Raw genomic sequence first — 22,186 nt, forward strand, 5'->3', positions numbered from 1 at the left:
TTCAGAATGAGCCGATGTTGATAAAATATGAGCGACATTATTCGCAGATTTATGAACAAAAATACACTTTGCTTTCTCATAACTAAATAGAAACAGTTTACAATCTTGAATTAAAAGGTCAAAAGATGATAAATCATCTAATAAAACATAATTAACTGATATCACAAATACCTGAGCATCCAATTCGAAAGGGACTCAATCCCATCCACACTCTTTAATCCAGCTCAATACTTTTTCCGAAATGTCATAATTTCAGCACACTTTGAATCCATTTAACTATAAAAAGAGTATGCTCTAGCTGCCACAAAACTCCCTATCATCATTCTCTACATTTAAATACTCGGCGCAAATACTAATGTGAACCTAGTTATATCAATCCTATATATATATTTTTGATTTTTTTCTATTACTATAGAAATTAATTTTCTTTTATAAAATTACAGTTTACGCTAAACTTAAAAAAACATTTTATATTTTAAAAATATTAATTATACATACCCACTCAAATTTTTTAAAAAAATAATTAATTTGAAAAAAATAAAAGTTATTTTCAATATTATTTTAAATAATATAATATTTCTAATTAATAAAATATTATATTTATTTCAGAAATAATATTAATAAATGTATTAAAAAATATAACAATTATAAAAGTAAAGTAAATAAATATATTAATTTTTTTATTATAATAAGTAAGAAAATATTAATTTTAAATAATTTAGATCAAAGTTAATTAATTGACCAACAATTTAAACTTGAGCTATAATTAACAAATATCGAAAGATTTTAAATTTTTTATTATAAAACTTTTAACTAGCTCAATAATATCAAATAAAATATTAATATTTATTACATGTTATATTCACATCAACTATTCTTAATTTCAATCTTGATCGTGAACTAAAATTAATATTAAAATTTTAAATTACATTAAAATTTATAAAAAATATAAATTAGCTAAAATTAAAAAAACAATAAAGTTTTAAATTTTTACAACATTTAAACTTTATATATATTATAGAAATTATTAAAAATGGTGTTAAATAAAATAAGTTTTAAAATAAAAGGAAAGCACCACAGTAAATTTTATTATTTATAAAGTCCATCAGCTATTTTTATCTTATAAAATAGAATTTACATGGACTCACAGATTTAGTTTGGTGATAAATACATCTGAATAAATATGAGAAATCTCAAGTTATACTCTTTCAATCTGAAATTCCCAGTTTAAAAAAAAAAATAGAACTTACAAGTCCAAAAAAAATTATAAACAAATCAACTTTTTTTTAAAACTTATAAGCAGATCTAAGACAAACACCCCTTATACAGTCCCTTCCCCACAGATGCATTATTCATCTGCAACTGCAAATGCAATCTGTTAGGAAGGTTCCATTATACATGCATGTATATATCCCTTTTATTTATGTATGTATGGATAATGTGTAAATGAACAAAATTTATAAGGGTGTGTAATCTATGTACAATCAGTGAGTCAATGAAACAAGGGCAATATACCCCACTGGCGAAGGAAGCCCTCCCCGGTGGTGACTTCAAGTACCAGTAGAACAAGAACAGCCAACATAGCCGCTCTTCCATTCCAAGTTTCTGCACTTCTTGTCCAACCCCACTCCCACACTGTCACAGGCGGTGGTAACTCCCTCCTCTTTGAATCATATGTCGCCAGCAGCTCCTCCACGCTCCCCAGTGGAACTAAAGACTGCACCACCATTGCAAACACCACCCATTACACAATTTGAAGTGCTAAAAATTGGACCATCACTCAAAAACAAAATAAGAGAAAACTTCATGTAATATGGCATGAAAGAACTAAAGCATTACTTGTTAACCTGCGCTGGCTTTCACATTCTATTGGAAATGAATTGAATATTCAGAATACCCTACACCCGAGCTACATGAAGGGTCCAACATTCCAACTTTGTATTTCCTTCTTCAATATACAGTATAAAATTTAATTTTATAATAGGGGATGAGTTGACTGAAAGGAGATAAGCTGACTGTAATAGGCACAAAGTGGCAGAGCAGTTATTCTGTTGCAACTAACAGGTAGGAATTAGTATAAATAGGAGGGTTGTCCTTGAATTGGGTGATTCCAAAAAGCTAATAACAAATGCAGAATTCCACCTTTCTCTATTCTTCTATTCCTTCTCTCTTTTCTTTCTCTATCTCCTCTCTAATTTCTGTTCTTTTCTGTGAGCAAGAACCTGGTTTTGTAACAGTCATAGCACAAATTGTTTGGCTATTAACTGTTTAGAAATCTGTAACAGTAGTTATATATATTTTCTCCTTAGTTTCTAAGGCTATGGATGACTACATGAAACATCTACACTTGTGGGCTCTAGGGAGGATTGATGTACACAGCCTTATACCCACCTTATATAGAGGCTGTTTTCATGACTCAAACTGGTAACTTGAATCCATGACCTCCAGGCCATAAATGGAGTAAATTTACAATTACTTTAAAACCACCCTCGTAATTTCTAAAGCTACAATAAAACTAAATATTTTCAAATGCAAGGAAGAAAAATGGCACCTGTAGTGTACCATATGCAGCTCAAATTTAGTGGTGCTTGCAGGAATAGTTGAGCATAAATCAGACTAAGCCTGTAAATGAAGCTATCTCTTGCCTGCTCTAAGTGCAAAGCTATGGGAATAGGTTATAGAAGGATTCTTAGAAAAATCTCAGCAAAAAACACTAGTAGTTATTTTGCTTTGAGGAACTATAATGATGGGAAGAAAAATATGTAATTCTTCTCAATTGTAGAAAACATAAATATGTATGTTGACCAACAAAAACATATTGGAGTCAAGAGAGAATCGATCAGCAAGGTGAAATACAAATGCGTGCACAAAAAAAAGGCACCCATACATATAAAAAGAATGTGAGCGCACAGCATTCAACATAATCTATAATGTTCCACTAGCATCAATAAGTTGATGGTAATACCCACAAACAGAAAACTTCACATCTCAATTCACTCGAAATTTTATGAAAGCTAGCATGAGTACCTGTCGAGCTTCAAGATTTGAGACTGCCATAGCTCCAACATATGGAAGAGATTCAATTACAGCATCTGCCAAATCTGAAATGAAGGTTGGTTCACATCCTAATGCTGGTACACGTCCCCACTTTTCAATGCCAGACTTAAGAGCCAACTCTTTATACTCGACATCAATTTCTTCAAGGGTTTCAATATGCTCACTAACAAAGCTGTGAATTAGAAATCAAAATTTTAGAAATAACTCATGTTTCATCAACCAAAATCAAACACGAGTTAACAAGAATAAACTTGCATCACATATCCAGCTACCTCAAGTAACAAATCCAAAGAAGCATCATGCCAACATGATAACCGACAAAATCAAATACCTAATAGGAACAGCAAGAAGATTCTTCACCCCTTTTCTTCCAAGTTCCATGATTGTCTCATCAGTATAGGGCTTTAACCATTCCACGGGTCCAACTCTACTCTGTAAGAATATTCAGACTATATTAAGTGACTCACCATAATGCAATAAGAAAAATAAAAATCTGGAGGAAAAGAATGGGAAAAGAAAGGGGAGTGGAGGGCCTCTTTGTATCATAGTATAACTTTAGATAATTATTTCATCATACTACGGTCAATATCAATTAATGCAATCCCATTCATTTAAAGAAAAACCACTAGTGGTCTGATCTCTTAGAATTCCACCTGGAATTTACATATCAACTCCATAGGATTACAGACGCTATGATAAAATTGTGCATGTTCCTAATATGTCTTGAGTCCAAGATTGAGGTATGGTTCTATGAACGTGTGGCTATGTCTATGCAGTTTTGAATTAAATCAACTCCGAAGGATTACACAATGGTATGGTTAAGAGTTTCAATTAATTTTGATTGTTCGATTCATTCGGTTCAGTTTTGTGCATGAAAAAATGAAAAAGAAAAATGAATTGAATCAAAATTATATACAATCCTATTCCTTAGTTACATGTTTAAGAGATTCCTTCATTCATCTTCCTCTCCACTCTCTCAAAAGAAATGACCGACCAGAGTATTATCTCCCTTACTCATCCTCCCTACTCTCTCAAATAAAACCAACTTAGCTGTTGCTTTCTCTCCATACTCAATTGCCTTCATCCTTCTCCTTTCTTACACGACGAGATACTCAACCTCTTCTTCTTATTATTCTTATTCATCTTCATGCATTCAAACGAGAGTGAGTTGTTGTCGTTCTTCTCCAGATTCACCGTTCCACAGTTCTCCAAATTTGTTGTTCTCCTTCATATTCATGTGGCTCATGTGTAAGAAGTGGCAAAGGGGGAGTTGTTTGGACTTATTTAAGATTTTGTCACTGAGAAGGGATTTGTTAAGTCTAGATCCACTTGTGACTTCATACCTCCAGATTTGCATGTATCTGCCTCCGGATTTTCCATCTCTAGATTTGTCAAGTATGTACTTAAAGTCGGTTTGGTTCAATTCTCTAAAATATGTGATTCGATTTTTCATTTTCTGATTTCAATTCAATTTCAAACTGATCCTACTGAATCCTCTCCCCTACTCGTGGCATGAATAAAGGATTGAGAATTTCCTCTCTTTTTTCCGACCTCTGGTGAAATAAATCAGGGTTCATTAGGCATAAGTTTGGTCGCTTAATGCAAGGACTCAAATCTTTTTGTAAAAACATTTTACTTTTCTTTTATTCATGGGTTACCCTTTCTTAAATATTAGGGATGTTCTGTTCTAATTCTAGTAAGATTCTAGCGAAGATCCGAGACCGGAACCAATTCTCTAATTCTTTCATTTTTAAGAATCAGAATTAGAATCAAATTTCGGTACATAGCTTCCGGTCTTATTCAATTCCATTTCAACTTTAGTTTTAGTTTCAATCATAATCAAATCTTGATTATTGCACGTTATATTACAATATTATTATGTTTATTTTAAAATAATAAATAAATAACATCAAAACAATAACAAAAATAACAATACTATCATTTAAACAATAATAATATTAGTATTAAAAATATATTATATATAATTCGTAGTGAGAATGCTATGAGACATGTTAAAATCAAAAACTAAATCATATTTTAGCACGGATTTTTTTTTAATTATAGAAAAAAATTTTAGATATATTTTTTATCTTAAGAGAAATGGGTTTGATTATCTTTTATTGGAAGAAATTATTAAACTTATTAATAATAGTTAAATTCACAATTGCATACTCAATGTTTAAGAAAAGAATTAAATCATTCTTATTTTTTAGAAAATAAAATAAAATAAAATTCAAACCTTCTATTATATTCTAATCCCTTATATTTAAGTAGAATAACATTTTATTGTCTATTTTTTAGAAGAATAACATTTTAATCTCTTGTATTTACTTTTCTTATAAATTAAAAATTAAATTTATCAAAAAATTTAAGGACTACAATACTGTTTAAAGCAAAATCTTACAGATTGAGCATGTGATATTTTAATTGTACAAGGCGTTTTAAGATAAAAAAATTGAGCCATAATTATGTTTACAATAAAAATGACAAGAATTAAAATTCATTTTATTAAAAAATAGGGGTTCAATATGATTTACGTTTTGCTTTTATATAAAAGATTATTGTACTCCTAATGTTTAAAAATATTTCAAAAGTTCAATGCTCTCATTGGCTAATATGGATCTACCACTACTAAAAAAAATAATGGAAAATATGAGTATGTTGTTTACTGACTGGGTTTGAGAAAATTTTGGGAAGATTTGGCTGCTTATGCATTAAATCATGTAGAGTTTGGAAAATTACAGAAATACTCCTACAGATTTTTTGAATTTTCAGGGGAGGCCTATGACCTCCCTTAGCCCTAGTGTCTATCCGCCCTCATTTACAGACTTCACTAAATATCAGCAACATGAACCTGTTATCAGAAATTCTGCTTGTTCAATGCTATCAAAAACTATTTTTAAATGTCTAAATGCACACCTCACGGTCAATTTTGTAACTTAATTGAGGAAAATGTTATATAGTTTCTAGGTCGAGTCCTTACACTTCAGGGTTAAAATGATCTTAAATGAGTTTTTGTTTTAATTTATTTCTATGAGACAATGATAGTAAATTGATTTTAAAATTCCTATGATTTAAGAGCAGTTTGGTCATTTTTAATAGAGTTTACGTAACCAGCAATACCCAAATGAGACCTTGACAAGTCCCAATTCCCAATTGTGTGTGGAAAATTCCAAGACAAGATACTATGCTAGCTATAAAGTACAAAACTTTCTTCCAGAATAGCAATCATCATAAAAGAAAGAGCACTTAGTGATCACCATTTTGGTTTTCATCCATGTATTTTTCCAGTTCAAGCCACAAACAGATAGGATTAAATCACACTACCATGTAATTAATAAAGATATTAAGGTCTCAGCTTAATGGAGACCGTCTTAGGTTCAATCTGCATCTATTTTGTTTCAGAACCACAAGAAGACACACCACATCAGTGAGAAACTTTGCTTAATGATGACTTTTGGTTTTCATTTACAAATTTTTTTCAGTTAAAATCCACAGAAGGAATGAAGGATTAAGTCATACTATTGTGTCATTGACAAACGTTTTATATGCAACTGATTAAGGACCCCACTTAATCATGGTCATCTGGGTTTCAGTGAGCATCTATTTTTGTTAGCTTGGAACCACGAGAAGACACACAACACCATAAAGAAAGAGAACATAGAGGTACCTGATATGCAAGAGTGTATGAGTTAGTGATTTTTCTCTTTTCTAGCTCTTCCATTATCAAATCCACACATTCCTCCATCTCTGCTTTGTATGGATCACCAGCCTCTTCCACGTATGCAAGTGGCACCCCATGAGCACTGAAAAATATCACAACCTGCAGAAACCATTCTCAATTATTCTGGCAAAAATAGTGGGATAAACAAAAGTTTGAAGCACTTAACATGAGCTTCAATTCCTCATTTAAAGGTGTAACGGCCATTATTTTTCCAGCTGATAATCTTTGACAAATAAAATGAGCTTCAACTCCTAAAATTCCTTTAGTTACTCACCATGAATTTACTATTGGTGGCCAATCAGGGATCAGAATTTAGAAGCACTTAATCAGAGTCTAAGGGAAGTATTTTACTGGCCTCGAATGCAAAATCAGTGACAGAGGGGGTCCTAAGTTCTAACATGTGATTTTTGTAGGAGGTGCAAATCGAAGTCCTGTGCATGCCCACAATCAGCACAACATCTGCCCATTCCATCACAAGCTTGGCAATTCATATCCACTAGATTCCATTGACAAACTACTTATGTTCCATGTGCTTGACTCAATTCTGGTGGTGGCAAGTGGAACATAGATTCACCAAGTCATGCTCACCTTTTTTTCCCTATATCTCATCCTTATTCAGCTGCTATGGCTTCCAATCTTTTCATGGAAGGCTGTTTAAATTGCATGGGTTACCACAAATAATAATTTCTGACACATGGATTATTCACAGGTCAATTGTGGCAAGAACTCTGCAAGCTCCTCGGCGCTAAACTTCAGATCAGCACAGCCTGTCACACAGACTGATGGCCAAACTGAAAGGGTGAATAGATGTCTAAAAGCCTATTTGTGATACATGGAGCTTTGCTCAACCCTGCCGGCTAAGTGGTTGTACTTGGCATAATGGTGATATAAGTACAACACCAGCTCTCGTACTACTAGAAACAATGATACTTGTCTAGGCAAAACCTTTGAAATGATACCTTTATTTCCATGTCTCCCGGCTACTTTATCATCCACTTTAATTCCATGTTTCAGAAAAATATATACATGAATCCTTTGAATTTCAGGCCGTTACAAACAAGGGTCAGAGATAGAATCTGCCTAGAAATAGAAAGGAATAGACAGAACAAACTAAACAGCCTGTAACAGCTCCTGCAACTAGCATACTACTTTGCTTTCAATGAAAGATCACTATCTAACTCTTATTCTCACTTCTCAGTCACTTCTGCTTCAGCAAACCTCACCCATGAGAACCTTTTTGTCCCCAAGAAGGTTTGAAGCCTGGAAACTGAGCTTGTTGGAATAATAATTTTCCCTGGTAGCATCCTATATCCGAAACTACTTGCAGACTGTTTTAATCAATCCAGAAATAAGCATGCCAACCAGCAACAAAACCCTGGCTTGTATCATCTTGTTCGAGAAGAGTCAGCACAATCAGCCAACTAGCATTAGGTAGTTACTGTTTGTCGTATAGCAAACTACAATATATAAAGATACAATTGTAGAGAAGGAATTCATTGATTGACTACCAGAGAACTTGCTATTTTTCACCCTCAATTCTTCTCTTTGATCTTCTGTCTTCTTTTCCGACTCTCATCTCCCTTAATTCTACAGAACTAGTTTTTGGTCCTAAGGTCCACCAATGTACAGTTTATCAAATAATAACACCTACTATGCTAGAACTAATGAAAATGTTCAACAACCATCTCTGAGAAACATTATTTGACAAATACTTCAATGTAAATTTTATCCAAAAACAACATCCATGATGCTAGAATTGATGAAAACTCTAAAGAAGAATAAGAGCACATGGAGTCTCTCTTCTTGGAAAGTCAACTTAAATAAGAGTATAGAAAAATGAGGTGGGAAAGTAAGGCCCTCAACAAGCTAGGATAGAGATCATAATTCTACATCTTTCCATGGCCATTTTTCAACTTTAGAAAATTAATTGAGCATGGTCTTTAGGAGGCGACCTTTATGCAATAAGCTGCTCATAACTCATTCATTACTTATTTTTCAACAAAAAAAAAACTCATTCACTTTGCTATGTTCTTCTCTATTTCACTTGATCAAAGAAAGGAAACATGTTCTAGGACATTTTTCAACTTTCAAAGTAATTTGAGCAATGCCTCATGATTGTTCTCATAAGTAGTTTTTTCTTCAAAGAGCTAGTTACTTTCTCGTTTTCTTTTTTTTTTTTCCTTTTTTGTCTGAAAAAACAGTTATATATTCAAATAAGAAGAAAGAGTCAATCACTTGAATATGGAACAGCAAAAACAAATTTGATCAACAAGATACTATGGACACATTAAAAGAGGTTGTACCTTCTCAGGACAGTCAAATGTGTTTAATTCCTTTTCAATTAAATTTGTCATGGCTTTTATGTACCCTTCACGCTGGTACCAAGAAGGTATCACTGTGTGTTGCATGTTGACAAGATATTCATCTTCTCTGGTGAACCATCAGAAGATATTAATTTGTGACAAAAGTTTAAAATTTCATATAGTGACATTGTATGTACTTTGCACTCACCGGAATATACTCTCTAAGAGACGAAGGCTTGAACCACTAGTTGATATTGAGAACTGTGGATAAAGTGGAAGCACAACAAGCTTTGTGATCCCATCTCTTTTTATCTAACCACAAAAATAGACAATCTAGCAATTAGATCCATAATCTTCATTTAATCAATGAATTCAGATATTGATAGATGGCAACAACCAAAAGCACTTATTACCAAGACAAGCGACAACCTAGTGCTATTGACATTGCAGAAGAGATCAAGGCAATCGTAACAACCAAATTTAGTATTTTACTGATGAAGTAAGCAAAAAAGGGTTATTAGTACAGGAATATGGAGAAATGAAGTAGCACAATTCATTCATAAACCCACTGGTATCTAGCAATTCAATTATATACCAAAAGCCTATCCAAGGAAATGCCTAACAACTAACCATGCAAGCGATAAGTTCTAAATTCACAATTACATATACATATATTTATAAAAGAGAATCTTTGAAACAGCATCTGCAACATGAATAACAACAGAATAATGAAACCACAAAATTAACAACTTTAAGCCTCTTAACCATTGAATGTTACCAAGAAATCTTGAATATTAGACTGATGAAATGCCAAACAGAGTACCTGTTCAATGGCTTCTTCAGTGAATGGGTGCCAATATCGCATACCAACATATACCTTTGCTGGCACTTGCTTTTCCCAAAGAGACTTCTTCAATTCCTCAGCCTAAATAAGTAAGAAAATAGCAAAGGAGAGGATAAGGAAAGAAAAGAAAAGATCAACAAAAAGAAAAAGCAACCTTTAGCAGAATTTTTGTGTATGGCTAAGCCTTCCTATCAGCCAATGCAATATGCTACTATTCAATTCATATTAAGCTTCTACAAACTCCGGCCAATAGGAGAAAATTTAAGCCACAAAATGAATTAAAGTCAATTTATAGCCATAAGGAAGAATGTTGTACCTGTGCATCAGTTATCTGCCGTAGAGGTGAACCACCACCAATTGAAGCATAGCCTTCTTTGCTCTTGGGTGCCCTTACAACAGATATGAATTGTGCCAAGGGCTTTTGAAGAAAACGAAACAATCTTGGCAGGCGAATGATGTCCTGAGTTATTAGGTAAAAAGTTAACTAAATGAAACTTGATGCTCAATAGAACCTATAAGGTGTAAGCATTCATAAACAGATCCACTTTCATCTGGGTAAAAAGTCCATTGAACATAAGCATTTATTCCAAAGCCTACAGATGATAAACCATGTGCCAAATGAAAACTAAGTTACCCAAGTAGTTCAGAAATCAAATGCAAAATTAGGACTATCCTTACCGGGTCAGCAAAAAGATTAAAGAGGAAAGGCTGCACATCTTCAAGAGTCTCCGGACCTCCAAGATTGAGCAATAAAACTCCTATCCTCTCATCACCAGTGAGAGGTGCAGTGGAGATATTTTGAGATTTGGAAGTCACCACTGATCCCAAAGGCAGCATCCACTTATTCAGCTGTTGCTTAGACGATCCCAAAGAAGAATTATACTTCGAGAGATTAGTGAAACAGCAGATCCTCTGAGGGGTACAAATTGCCTGCGGCAACAACCTATGGGAGCAAATAACAATCATATTATGAAACTAAAAACAGAACCAATTTTCAAACAGCTAACCCTCTATTTGGACAGGAGTTTTTTAAAGTAAGACAAGATTTTTCAAGGTTTAAAACCTTGAATGAGCAAGGTTTTTGAAACTAAGTTTTCAGTAACTTTCAAAAATCTCAAATTTCAATCCTCCAAATTAGTGGGTAATAAACCTCCAAATATTTTAAAAACCTCTCTTCCTCCTAAACAATTGCAAAACTTTACCCTTTAAAACCATATTTAAAAAACGTTATTTTTCTTGGCCTGCTTCCAATCAGAGCGTAAGACACCGCTCTTTCAAGAAAACAAATTATGGGCATCAGAGACTTACAGTGGGAACTTCGAATTGCGAGATGCAGCAGAACGAGAAACAAATGGACTCCGAGAAGCATACGAAGTTGTCGGTGCAACGTTCATTGCTCCACAATTCATTTTGGTGTACCGATTAACAAGAAGACCACCAACCAGCTTCAGTTCTCCACAATAATGAACCTACCCAAGTTAAGAAATCACCTGATGCACCTGTATCTACACCTTTTTCTTCTTTTTTCAGTTTCACTTGTTCTAAAAGTGAGAACCCAGAAATGGATCACGACAAATAAGCAAAAAAAGAGAAGTAATAAGCTTCCTAAGGGAAATGAAAATGGGGTTGGAAGGAAGAAGAAGAAGAAGAAGATGTTCTCTTCCGCTTTTTGGGTATGAGAAAAAGATGAAGGATTAGCACATCGAAGAGTAGAACTGTAGAGGTTCTTTGCATTGAACAAAAGAGGGTGAAGGGACCCTGTGGAGTGGAGAGCGACTTATCACAAACTGGGAAAGACAGCCACTATTTTTACCTCTTGATATCTGCTTCCCCGTTCCTATTTTCCATTTTCTTTTTTCTTTTTTTTTCTTTTTTAGTTCACTGTCCACTCTACTTTTGGCTTTTCGTACATTATCCATACCGTGGGCCAAACCTCAAAATAACTCAAATATTTAAATACATAATAATAATAATAATAATTGATACTGAAATATTTAATACAATACTATACTAAAAAGTAAGAATTTCTTTTAATGTAAAAATAAGAATTGAAAAGGAAAAAAAATCATACGTATATTTACACATGTCTATAAATAATTCATAAAACAACATTTTCGATTTTTTAAATGAACTTATATATATTAAAATGAAATTATGATGCGATTGGTCACTCTGTAAAAAATGAAAACGTGAGGTGGTTGGCACCTATAAAGTCACTCCGACGCTCAAATCAGTAGAAAAAATTGCTTAAAACTCAAGAGTAATTGTATAAAAATGCATATTTTGGTCTCTACAATCATTAGTTTTTCTACTGTAAAAAGATGAAATTAATTATGACATCTCCTGAAAATCATGTTGGTATTGGCTAATTAATAGGGATCTCGTGATTATAGATGTAATGGGGATCTGCTCAATTGTATTTGTTAACGGTAATTTTATGTGAAAACTCGACCTATTCAGAAGAGGGTGAGTCTTAATGAAGAACTAAATGCTACAATATCCATATTTTACTTTCGATGGGTGGAATCGTATATCGGCTTATCAAATGCTTGCCACGTGACCCTGTCTTATAGTGACAGCTCATGCCCCACTTTGGGTGATTGTTATGTGACATCAGAGGTCTCTCGCTAGTCTTTGATTCTTCAGATTCGAAGGTGACAGTTGTCTTTATGATCTTGGGCATGTAGCATATCTTGGCGCTTTTTGGCATACACATTTCATCAGATACGAAGAGGACCAAAACCCCCAAACATCCGATGGCGATGGATAAAAAATTTATTCTTTTATCACTTTAGGGAAGAAGGTATCCGGTCAAATAATGTTTGACATTTCCTCCCACTAAAAAATCAGAAATCTTTGTTTTTGTGAATGCTCAGCTGGTATAGTTGAGAGAAGAGGGACATGCTCGGCTCAATATTGTTATTGAAACAAATGAACTGAAAGGCCACTAAGATTATCCAGCTATTAGGGTTTAGTTAGGCGACTGAAAGCTTGTGGAAGCAAAGGATCTCAGTGAAAAATGAGTCCATGGGGAACCGAAGACCCGCCTTAGACTGCTCTTCATAGATTATGATGGTAACCTCCGCAGGAATCTAGTCATCCGCACGAATGCTCGGGGATGGAGCAAAGACACGAAAGATTTCTCAAGAGGTGTTATATTTGTCGCGAAGACAATCTATATCTCTCTCCGTTAGTATGGAAGGGATGTCGCTGATTAGACTGCCCTCGCCTTCATAGGCCGCCCTCAGCGGAATGATGGGAGTTGGAGTACAAATGGGACTATCGGAGGAGGAGTTTAAGGCAGGACTTCCACCAGATGCAGAAGAAGAATTGTTCTTATTCATTGCTACGAAACTATAAAAGAATAGGAATTATCTTAAGTGTGCGAAAAAGAGAAGTGGTCGAGTCTTTTCTAAAGCGCAGAAGTTAGTTGTAAGCAAAAGTGGTATCTGGAGGAGAAGTAGAGTTTTTATATGACGGTTTCAACAGAAGGTTTTGAATGTGGCTCAAAGAACAAGACAATCATCATTTATGGGTAAGAGCAAGCAAAGCAACATGAGTAGGGAAACACCAATCTAAATGAGCCACATGCTCCAGATTGTGAAAATAACTGTCACTTTCAAATATGAAGAATCAAAGACCAGTGGAGGGGCCTCTGATGTAAAACAATAATCCCTCAAAGTAAAGCATGAGCTGTCACCATAAGATAGGGCCACGTGGCAAGAATCTAATAAGTCAATACGCGATCTCATCTGTGGAAATGAAAACCCGGACACCGTGGCACCCGGTTTTTCATCAAGACTAGCCCACTCCTAAGCAGGATAAGTCTTCACATTAAGTTATTGTTAGCATATATAATCTAGCAGATCCACCGTTACACCTATAATTGCGGGATTCCTTGTCAATTAGCCTACACCTAACGGATTTTCAGGAAATACTATAATTAACTTCATCTTCTTACAGTATAAAAGCTTATGATCGTACAGACAAAGGTATACAATTCTTACACAACTGCTATTAAGTTCTAAGTAATTCCTTACATTCGCCTCTTTTTTTCAATTTACTGACTTGAGCGTCGGAATGGTTGTCATAGGCGCCAACCACTTTATATTCTCTTTTTGCATATTGACCAATCACAGTACAGCTTCATTTCGACCACATCACTTTCTTATATCAATAAAGCTTTCTTGCAGATTGACCAATCAGAGTACAACTTCATTTCGACCACATCACTTTCCTATATCAATGAAGCTGAATTTATAAAATAAATTGAATATTTAATCAAAGCCACATGGATCAAATCCTATAGATTACAACTTTGCAAATTTTTTTAAATTTGATTCACTAACTTGTAAAAGGTTTAATTCAATAATTGAGCTTTTTAAATTAGCAAATGCATTCGAGTGATATAATTTTATAATAAAAAATAAATAAAATTTGAATTAGGCAAGACAATAATTTAAATTAAAATATAAATCTTATTTTTCTCATGTATTTTTATTAATTTTTCAACTTACTTTCTCTGAGTAATAAATAAACTTTCTCTTCACCATCTAATTAATAATAATTATTCCCAAGTTTACATTTTAAGATCTTTTTCTTTTAAATGGCAAAATTTTATTACATAAAAAATCTAGAGTACGTATACTTATATTAGAAGTGTGAGATTGGATTATAATTTTAAATAACTCAACATAATATTCTATTATATAAGCCCACACCATTTCATGGATTCTACACACAGACTAATAAGAGATTAAAACCAACAGCACTACCACGAATACAAGTAGTTTACTTCAACAAAAAAAGTTATTTTTAACCTAAGTAAGCGCACATAGGCAAACTAAACCCACTCCCAAAGGAAAAGCCACTGCTAATAATACTTGGAAACCACAAACCAATATAGTCATTAGACTCTCTTATTAATGGATACAAGTGTTAATTAAGAGGTTAATCTATTGCAATTTTAACTCAATTAACCATTAAGCGACCAATATATGCATTTAAATATTGGTTCCTAGTTCATTATCATTTCAAAACTCTTTTATAATAGGCAAAATGTATCATTTACTCTCTCACCTTCACATGAAAAGTCATTTTATCTCCTCAAATTTAACTTTTTCATATTTACTCTTTCAACTTTCAAATGGTAAAATAACTTGTTGTCCCTTGAAGCAACCCAAGAGGGGGGTGAATTGGGTTTATAAAAAATTTAAAGGAAAAATCACAAATTAGAAGGCAATAAGGAAGAGGATAATCAACACAAGGATTTATAGAGGTTCAGCTATCCCAAGCCTACGTCCTCTCCTCAAGGTCCACCTTGAGAGTTCAACTCCACTATCAAATCTTCTTTGGGTGAAGATTAAAACCCTTACAATCTTAGAGCAAGCCTTTTCTCTTTACAAATCTCTTTTTCACTCAAGAGCAATTCTTTGCTCAATGCTACACTCACAACAACAAAATCTCTCAACAACCTTTACTCACCCTGAAAAGCCAACCAATTACAACTCAAAAACAAGCTTTCAAGAAATTAATGCTTTGGCTCAAGATTTAGAGAGAGAGAGAATGAAAAACGCTGTAATCTCAATAAATGTTTGCTTAGATGGTTGTTGTAACCTCTTCACATCAAAAGCAAGTTGTATTTATAGTTCTATCATAAATATGGCCGTTGGGGATGCATTAAATGCAAATAGAGCCGTTTATGTTCAGAAATAACCGTTATACCGTGCCCAGAAAAACTCAGGTTCGGCGGCCTAAGCTTAGAGTTCGGCGGCCGAACCATTTGAGGTGAAGAAACTATTCCTTTAAAAAAGAACTTTCGGCGGCCTAAAGTCAGAGTTCGGCGGCCGAACTTGGGTGACTTTCGTCTCTGTTCCTCTCTTTCGGAAGCCGAACTTTTGGCTTCGGAGGCAGACTTAAAACATACTTTCGGCGGCCGAAGGTTAAAAGTTCGGCGGCCGAAAGTGCGGGACTTTCGTCTCTGTCCCTCACTTTCGGAAGCCAAAGGTTGCACTTTAGGGGGTTGGTTGAAAATCCACTTTCGGCGGCCGAAAGTCAATGTTCGGCGGCCGAACATATGGGACTTTCGCTTCTGTCCCTGACTTTCGGAAGCTGAAGGTTGTGTTTAGGGGGCACAAAAATCCTTTTTTAAATCTTTGAAAAATCATAACTTAGGCTATAAAATTTCATTTTTCAATCCGTTTGAATTTTTGTAACGTATATTTTTAGATCTTTCATTTTGAAAAAGAATAATTTCAAAATCACTTCTTTTGGAAAATTTCATTTTAGTCCCTAAAAGTCAAGTACTTCAAAAAAATGGCCATATCTAAAAAACTTTTAGAAAAGAAGGAGACCTTGAGCCATCACAATTAATTACTTGAAATTCACAATAAATAAATTGACAACGTATAATAAGAAAGAAAATACTTTATAATCCCTTTCTTGTAGTATGCTTCCATAATTAGCACTTTTCACTTTTGTGACTGAAGCAATTCCATTTATTTTAATAAGGGACCTGCAAGCTCAATACAAAACACCTTTGAAGATAATTAGTAGCACACCAATTATTTATTAATCATCAAAACAAGGATTAGGACATTTAGGTCTAACAATCTCCCCCTTTTTGATGATGACAAACAATTGGTAACCAATAAAATAATAATCATAGGTGTAGTGTGTGCATTTTAAAAATTACTCCCCCTTAATGTGCTCCCCCTGTCAAAAATACTTTATGCCATATTTAAAATGTGAGAAGGCACATAAGGGAGGTTTTGACTCAATGCAATGAGATGCAATGGATGGATCCTATATGAATGAATGAGTTCCAACAAAAAATGCATCTCAAGAAGAGTTATAATTATACACAATAATCATGAGTCAAATAGATATCACAAAGTATCAAAATCCATAAAACCAAAAGAGTTAAACTAATATAGCCAATATCCAAAATATCAAATATATACATATATGATACCATTATACCATTCTCCCCCTTTTGACATCATCAAAAACAAAAAAAATATCACAATAACAAAAGGGGAAAACAAAAGCAACCAAATAAACAAAAAGATCACTGAGGAGGCTGAGGAGGTGGCACTCCAGATGACTGCTGAAGAAGGTGCAAAATCTGGCTCTGCTGCTCGATCAGGGTCTGCTGCTGGTCTGTAAGTCGTGCTAACTGCTGCTCCATCTGAGTATGGCGATCAGATATCTGAGTCTGGTGATCAGACATCTGAGCCTAGCGATCAAACATCTGAGCAACCTGCAGCTCCAGATGACCCATGGCATCATACAGATCAGCTGCAGTCCGTGAAGATGTACCCTGCTCGGTGGACCGCCCGGTACTAGCATCGCCTCTGGGAGCTCGCTCTGTCTCAAGATCAGTAGGAGAAGCATCATCTGACTCCTCATCAGAACCATCATGTGCCTGTGCTGCTGCATGTGCTGCTCTGCGGGCTGCAAAATCTCTCCTAGAATTATAAAATTCATTGCCTCTCCTAGTCAGACCCATGTGGTGGAGGGTAGCCTCAGTATAGGGGGTGTACTCACTAGACAAAGGTAAGGCCGACTCTGTACCTGGGTCAACCCCTAGGGCTCGAAGAAGAAGAGTGAGATGACGGCCAAAGGGGAGACAACCTCGACTCAGCCTAAGGGAGTCTGCTATAGAGTGAATCATAATATGTGGCAGGTTAAGGGCTCGACCCTCTAGCAGACAAGATACTACAAACATGTCAGAGTAGGAGAGTGCAGTCCTATGACCCGATCTAGGAAGAATCTCATAGGTGACTATGTGGTGAATAACTTTAGGGAGAGTGTTGAGGTCACAGGCCTTAAGCCTAGAGGGCTCCTCACGATCTACGTCTCCTGAAATAATCCTAGTCTGGTGAAGGGAAGAGATCTCACCAGTGATCCACTTATGAGTGGTAGAGACAACAGCCCCAGAGTTGGAGACACCTAGATGCCGGGCAATGATGTCAGGAGTGAGGAAAACTCTCTGACCATTTACAAAGCTGACCAGGTGGGGGGGAGTGTGACGGGTAAAGGTGTGTAGGTTTGCATAGAACTCCCTAACAATCCTAGGATGGGTGTCTGATGGAGTGATAAGAAGGTGCTCCCAACCCTGAACAATGAATGGCTGTAAAAAACCATGAGAACGAAAGAGCTGAACACTGTTAGCATGAACGGTTCTCCCAGGATGAACAAACCTGAGAGAAAAAGGCTGAAAAGCAGGATCACGCTCTCTAACAACAGGGAACGCAAAGGGTGGAGAGGCAGGAGGGTCAGGGGAGGGGGACCTAGGAGCCTCAGACTGTCTACTGGATTGACCTCTAAAATATGGATGTCTACGGGCTGTGGTTTTTCTACCCATGTTACCCAAACAACAGCTATAGAGGCAAATGAAAAAAAAAAAAAAAAGAACTAACCATAAGCAGCAATACCACAAAACTCAGCCCAAAACCAACATAAAAGCCAACTAATAAGCATCACAGACTTATCTTCAAAACCATGCATTGATATCTAAATTCCCAGCTAATCACAACAATAAGATAACCCAGCTAATCATAGCAAAAAGAGAGCTAATAAAACAAACAAAAAAAATATTATATATATATATACCCAGCTAACAGAGAGCAACACAAAAAAATCCAGCAGATTTTATGTACCCATATCAATAAAACTCATCAAAAACACAACCAAATAAAGTAACCCAGCTTAATCAACATGTATTAACCCATCTAATCAGTTATTGCACCAAGCCCATATTCAAAAATAACATCAAAATCTAAGCTTAGACAGATTAGAGAGCTAAAAGCAACATCAAATCAACACAAAATAAACCAAAACGCATAAAAACGGAGAGAGAAAACAGAAAACTTACCCAAATGAAAAAGCTCGAAATGGGTTCCTTGAGAAGAAAAATAAGGCGTTTTGAGGCGTTTGAGTGAAAGGAAAGATGAAAAATTGAGGTTTTTGAGGGAAAAAAGGCTCAGAAACAGCAAGTTTTGCGAGGGAGAACGAAGGGAGCTTCGGGGAGAGAGAGAAAGCTTCGGGGGAGAGAGAGAGTGCCGCGAGGAAGACGATGAGCTGTCGCGGGGGCTTTTAAGGCACGCGCAGTTTCGGCGGCCGAACTAAGCTTCGGCGGCCGAAAATGAGCAATTTTAGGAGGCCGAACTTAATCTTCGGCGGCCGAAAATCAACAAGGTTCGGCGGCCGAATAAAATGTTAGGCGGCCGAAAAAGAGAAAAGAAAAAGACAAAAAAATTTCCCGCTTTTCATATTACCCTTGAAATTGAAGGTTAGGGGGCCGAATGTGCCTCCGAACCTGGAATTTTTGGGCTTTCTTCCCCTTTTTTTTTAAATTTTTTTTTAAAAAAATAAAACTATATCAAACAATCTGACAAACATTCAAAGAGATAAACACACATAAAAAAAAATAAAAACACTCAACAAGCAACACCATCTAGCATTCCCAATTCCCTTTTAATGAAATTAAATCTTTCTTCATTTAAGGGTTTTGTGAAAATATCAGCTAATTGGTTGTTTGTATCCACGAATTCAAGAACAACATCACCATTTAACACATGATCACGAATGAAATGATGTCTAATGTCAATATGCTTAGTTCTAAAATGTTGAATGGGGTTCTTGGTTAAATTGATTGCACTTGTATTATCACATTTAATAGGAATGTGATCAAGAGATACTTCAAAGTCTCTTAATTGTTGCTTAATCCAAAGGATTTGACTACAACAAAGACCCGCCGCCACATATTCGGCTTCGGCGGTTGAAAGTCCAACCGAATTTTGTTTCTTGCTATACCAAGAAACAAGGGATTGTCCTAGAAGTTGACAAGTACCCGAGGTACTTTTCCTATCAAGAATGCTTCCGGCAAAGTCGGCATCCGAGTAGGAACATAAACTAAAGGATGTACTTCTAGGATACCATAACCCCAAATGCAATGAACCATTTAAATATCTAAGAATGCGTTTAACGACATGCAAATGAGACTCTTTAGGACATGATTGAAAACGTGCGCATAAGCATACGGAAAACATGATATCCGGTCTAGATGCGGTGAGATATAAAAGGCTTCCGATCATACCTCTATAGAGCTTTTCATCAATAGGCTTACCCTTTTCATCCTTGTCAAGCTTGGTGTTTGTGCTCATTGGAGTTCTACTAGGCTTGCTATTCTCCATCCCAAACCTTTTGATTAGCTCCTTTGTGTATTTGGCTTGGTTGATGAAGATGTCATCCTTAGCTTGTTTGATTTGAAGCCCAAGGAAGAACTTGAGTTCTCCCATCATGCTCATCTCAAACTCGCTTTTCATAACTTTTGAAAACTCTTCACACAAACACACATTAGTAGCACCAAATATAATATCATCAATATATATTTGCACTACAAGGATGTCATTTTCATGATTTTTGACAAAGAGTGTTGTATCCACTTTGCCTTTTGAAAAACCATTTTGCAAAAGAAAATTGCTTAGTCTTTCATACCAAGCTCTTGGAACTTGTTTTAAACCATATAAAGCTTTAGACAATTTAAAAACATGATTTGGAAGGTCATGATTTTCAAACCCCGGATGTTGCTCAACATAAACCTCCTCCTCAATAAAACCATTTAAAAAAGCACTTTTCACATCCATTTGAAAGAGATTAAAATTCATGTATGATGCATATGCAAGCAAGATTCTAATGGCTTCTAATCTAGCTACGGGGGCAAAAGTTTCATCATAGTCTATGCCCTCCTCTTGGTTATAGCCTTTAGCTACCAACCTAGCTTTGTTTCTAATGATATTGCCATCTTCATCAAACTTATTTCTAAACACCCATTTGGTGCCTATGGTGGAGTGAAGTTTTGGTCTAGAAACTAAGGTCCAAACCTTGTTTCTTTCAAATTGGTTGAGTTCTTCTTGCATAGCAAGAACCCAACTCTCATCACTAATAGCCTCATCTATAGACTTAGGTTCTATATGAGATATGAATGCAATATTATTACATACATGTCTAATAGAAGATCTAGTAGTTACCCCTTGTGATGTATCACCAATTATTTGATCCTTGGGATGATCTTTCTTGTAGGCCCAATCCTTTGGCAAGTCATGTTGGACTCCTTGACTTTGTGTAATTTGTATTTGTTGCTCTTGAAGTCCAACTTCATCTTCCTTTGCCTCTATTGAATCCTCCTTGGGTTGACTTTGATCTCCATGAGGTTGAGGATCTTCAAAGGTCAACTCATCAAGGTTACCTACAAGATCATCATCACAAGAGACCTCCTTTCTAGGAGCAAAGGGATTAGATTCATCAAAAACAACATGCATTGACTCTTCAACTATCAAGGTTCTTTTATTAAATACTCTATATGATTTACTAGAAATAGAGTATCCCAAGAAGATACCTTCATCGGTTTTGGAGTCAAATTTGCCTAGATTATCCTTATTGTTTAATATGAAGCATTTACAACCAAAAACTCTAAAATAACTAACTCTAGGTTTCCTTCCATTCCAAAGCTCATAAGGAGTCTTATTTAAAAGAGGTCTAATTAAAACTCTATTTGAAACATAACAAGCCGTATTTATGGCTTCCGCCCAAAAATAAGTAGGTAAATTATATTCTCTTAACATAGTCCTCCCCATATCTAAAAGAGTTCTATTTTTTCTTTTAACAACACCATTTTGTTGGGGAGTCCTAGGAGATGAAAAATTATGAGTGATCCCTAACTTATTACAAAAGATTTCAAATTTTTCATTTTCAAATTCTCTACCATGATCACTCCTTATTGAAGAAATTTGAAAACCCTTTTCATTTTGAACTTTCTTTGTAAAACTTTTAAAAGCATCAAAACAATCATCCTTATGAGCAAGGAACACAACCCAAGTATACCTAGAGTAGTCATCAACTATAACAAAACCATAATGCATGCCACCAAGACTAGCTACTCTAGTTGGACCAAATAAATCCATATGCAAGAGTTGCAAAGGTCTAGAAGAGATTACCTTATTAATAGCTTTAAAGGAACTCTTAACTTGCTTACCCATTTGACATGCATCACATACTTTGTCCTTTTCATATTTGATCTTTGGAAGGCCATCAACTAGCTCATCTTTGCTTAAATTTTTGAGGAGATCCATGCTAGCATGAGAAAGCCTTCTATGCCAAATCCAAGAGTTATCACTAATAGACACAAAGCACTTCATATCTTGGTTAGTCATAGTTTGTAAGTCAATAAGATAAATATTTTCAACTCTTTCA

The 22,186-nt window shown here is 35.2% G+C and overlaps 1 protein-coding gene across 1 annotated transcript; it reads right to left on the bottom strand.

The window, feature by feature from the left end:
• Nucleotides 1–1,264: 1,264 nt before the first annotated feature.
• LOC110629971 (ferrochelatase-2, chloroplastic) lies at nucleotides 1,265–11,734 on the bottom strand. The gene is made up of 10 exons (XM_021777221.2): nucleotides 11,237–11,734; nucleotides 10,607–10,871; nucleotides 10,245–10,388; nucleotides 9,908–10,009; nucleotides 9,293–9,396; nucleotides 9,085–9,211; nucleotides 6,728–6,880; nucleotides 3,389–3,489; nucleotides 3,028–3,229; nucleotides 1,265–1,717 (listed from the first exon to the last, which is right to left on the bottom strand). Exons 1-10 carry the CDS (start codon nucleotides 11,335–11,337, stop codon nucleotides 1,493–1,495), a joined length of 1,524 nt encoding a protein of 507 aa, XP_021632913.1. The 5' UTR covers nucleotides 11,338–11,734; the 3' UTR covers nucleotides 1,265–1,492.
• Between the last annotated feature and the right edge of the window lie 10,452 nt (nucleotides 11,735–22,186).

This window comes from Manihot esculenta, chromosome 13 (genome assembly GCF_001659605.2).
Source record: "Manihot esculenta cultivar AM560-2 chromosome 13, M.esculenta_v8, whole genome shotgun sequence".
In the NCBI taxonomy this organism is placed as follows: Eukaryota; Viridiplantae; Streptophyta; class Magnoliopsida; order Malpighiales; family Euphorbiaceae; genus Manihot; species Manihot esculenta.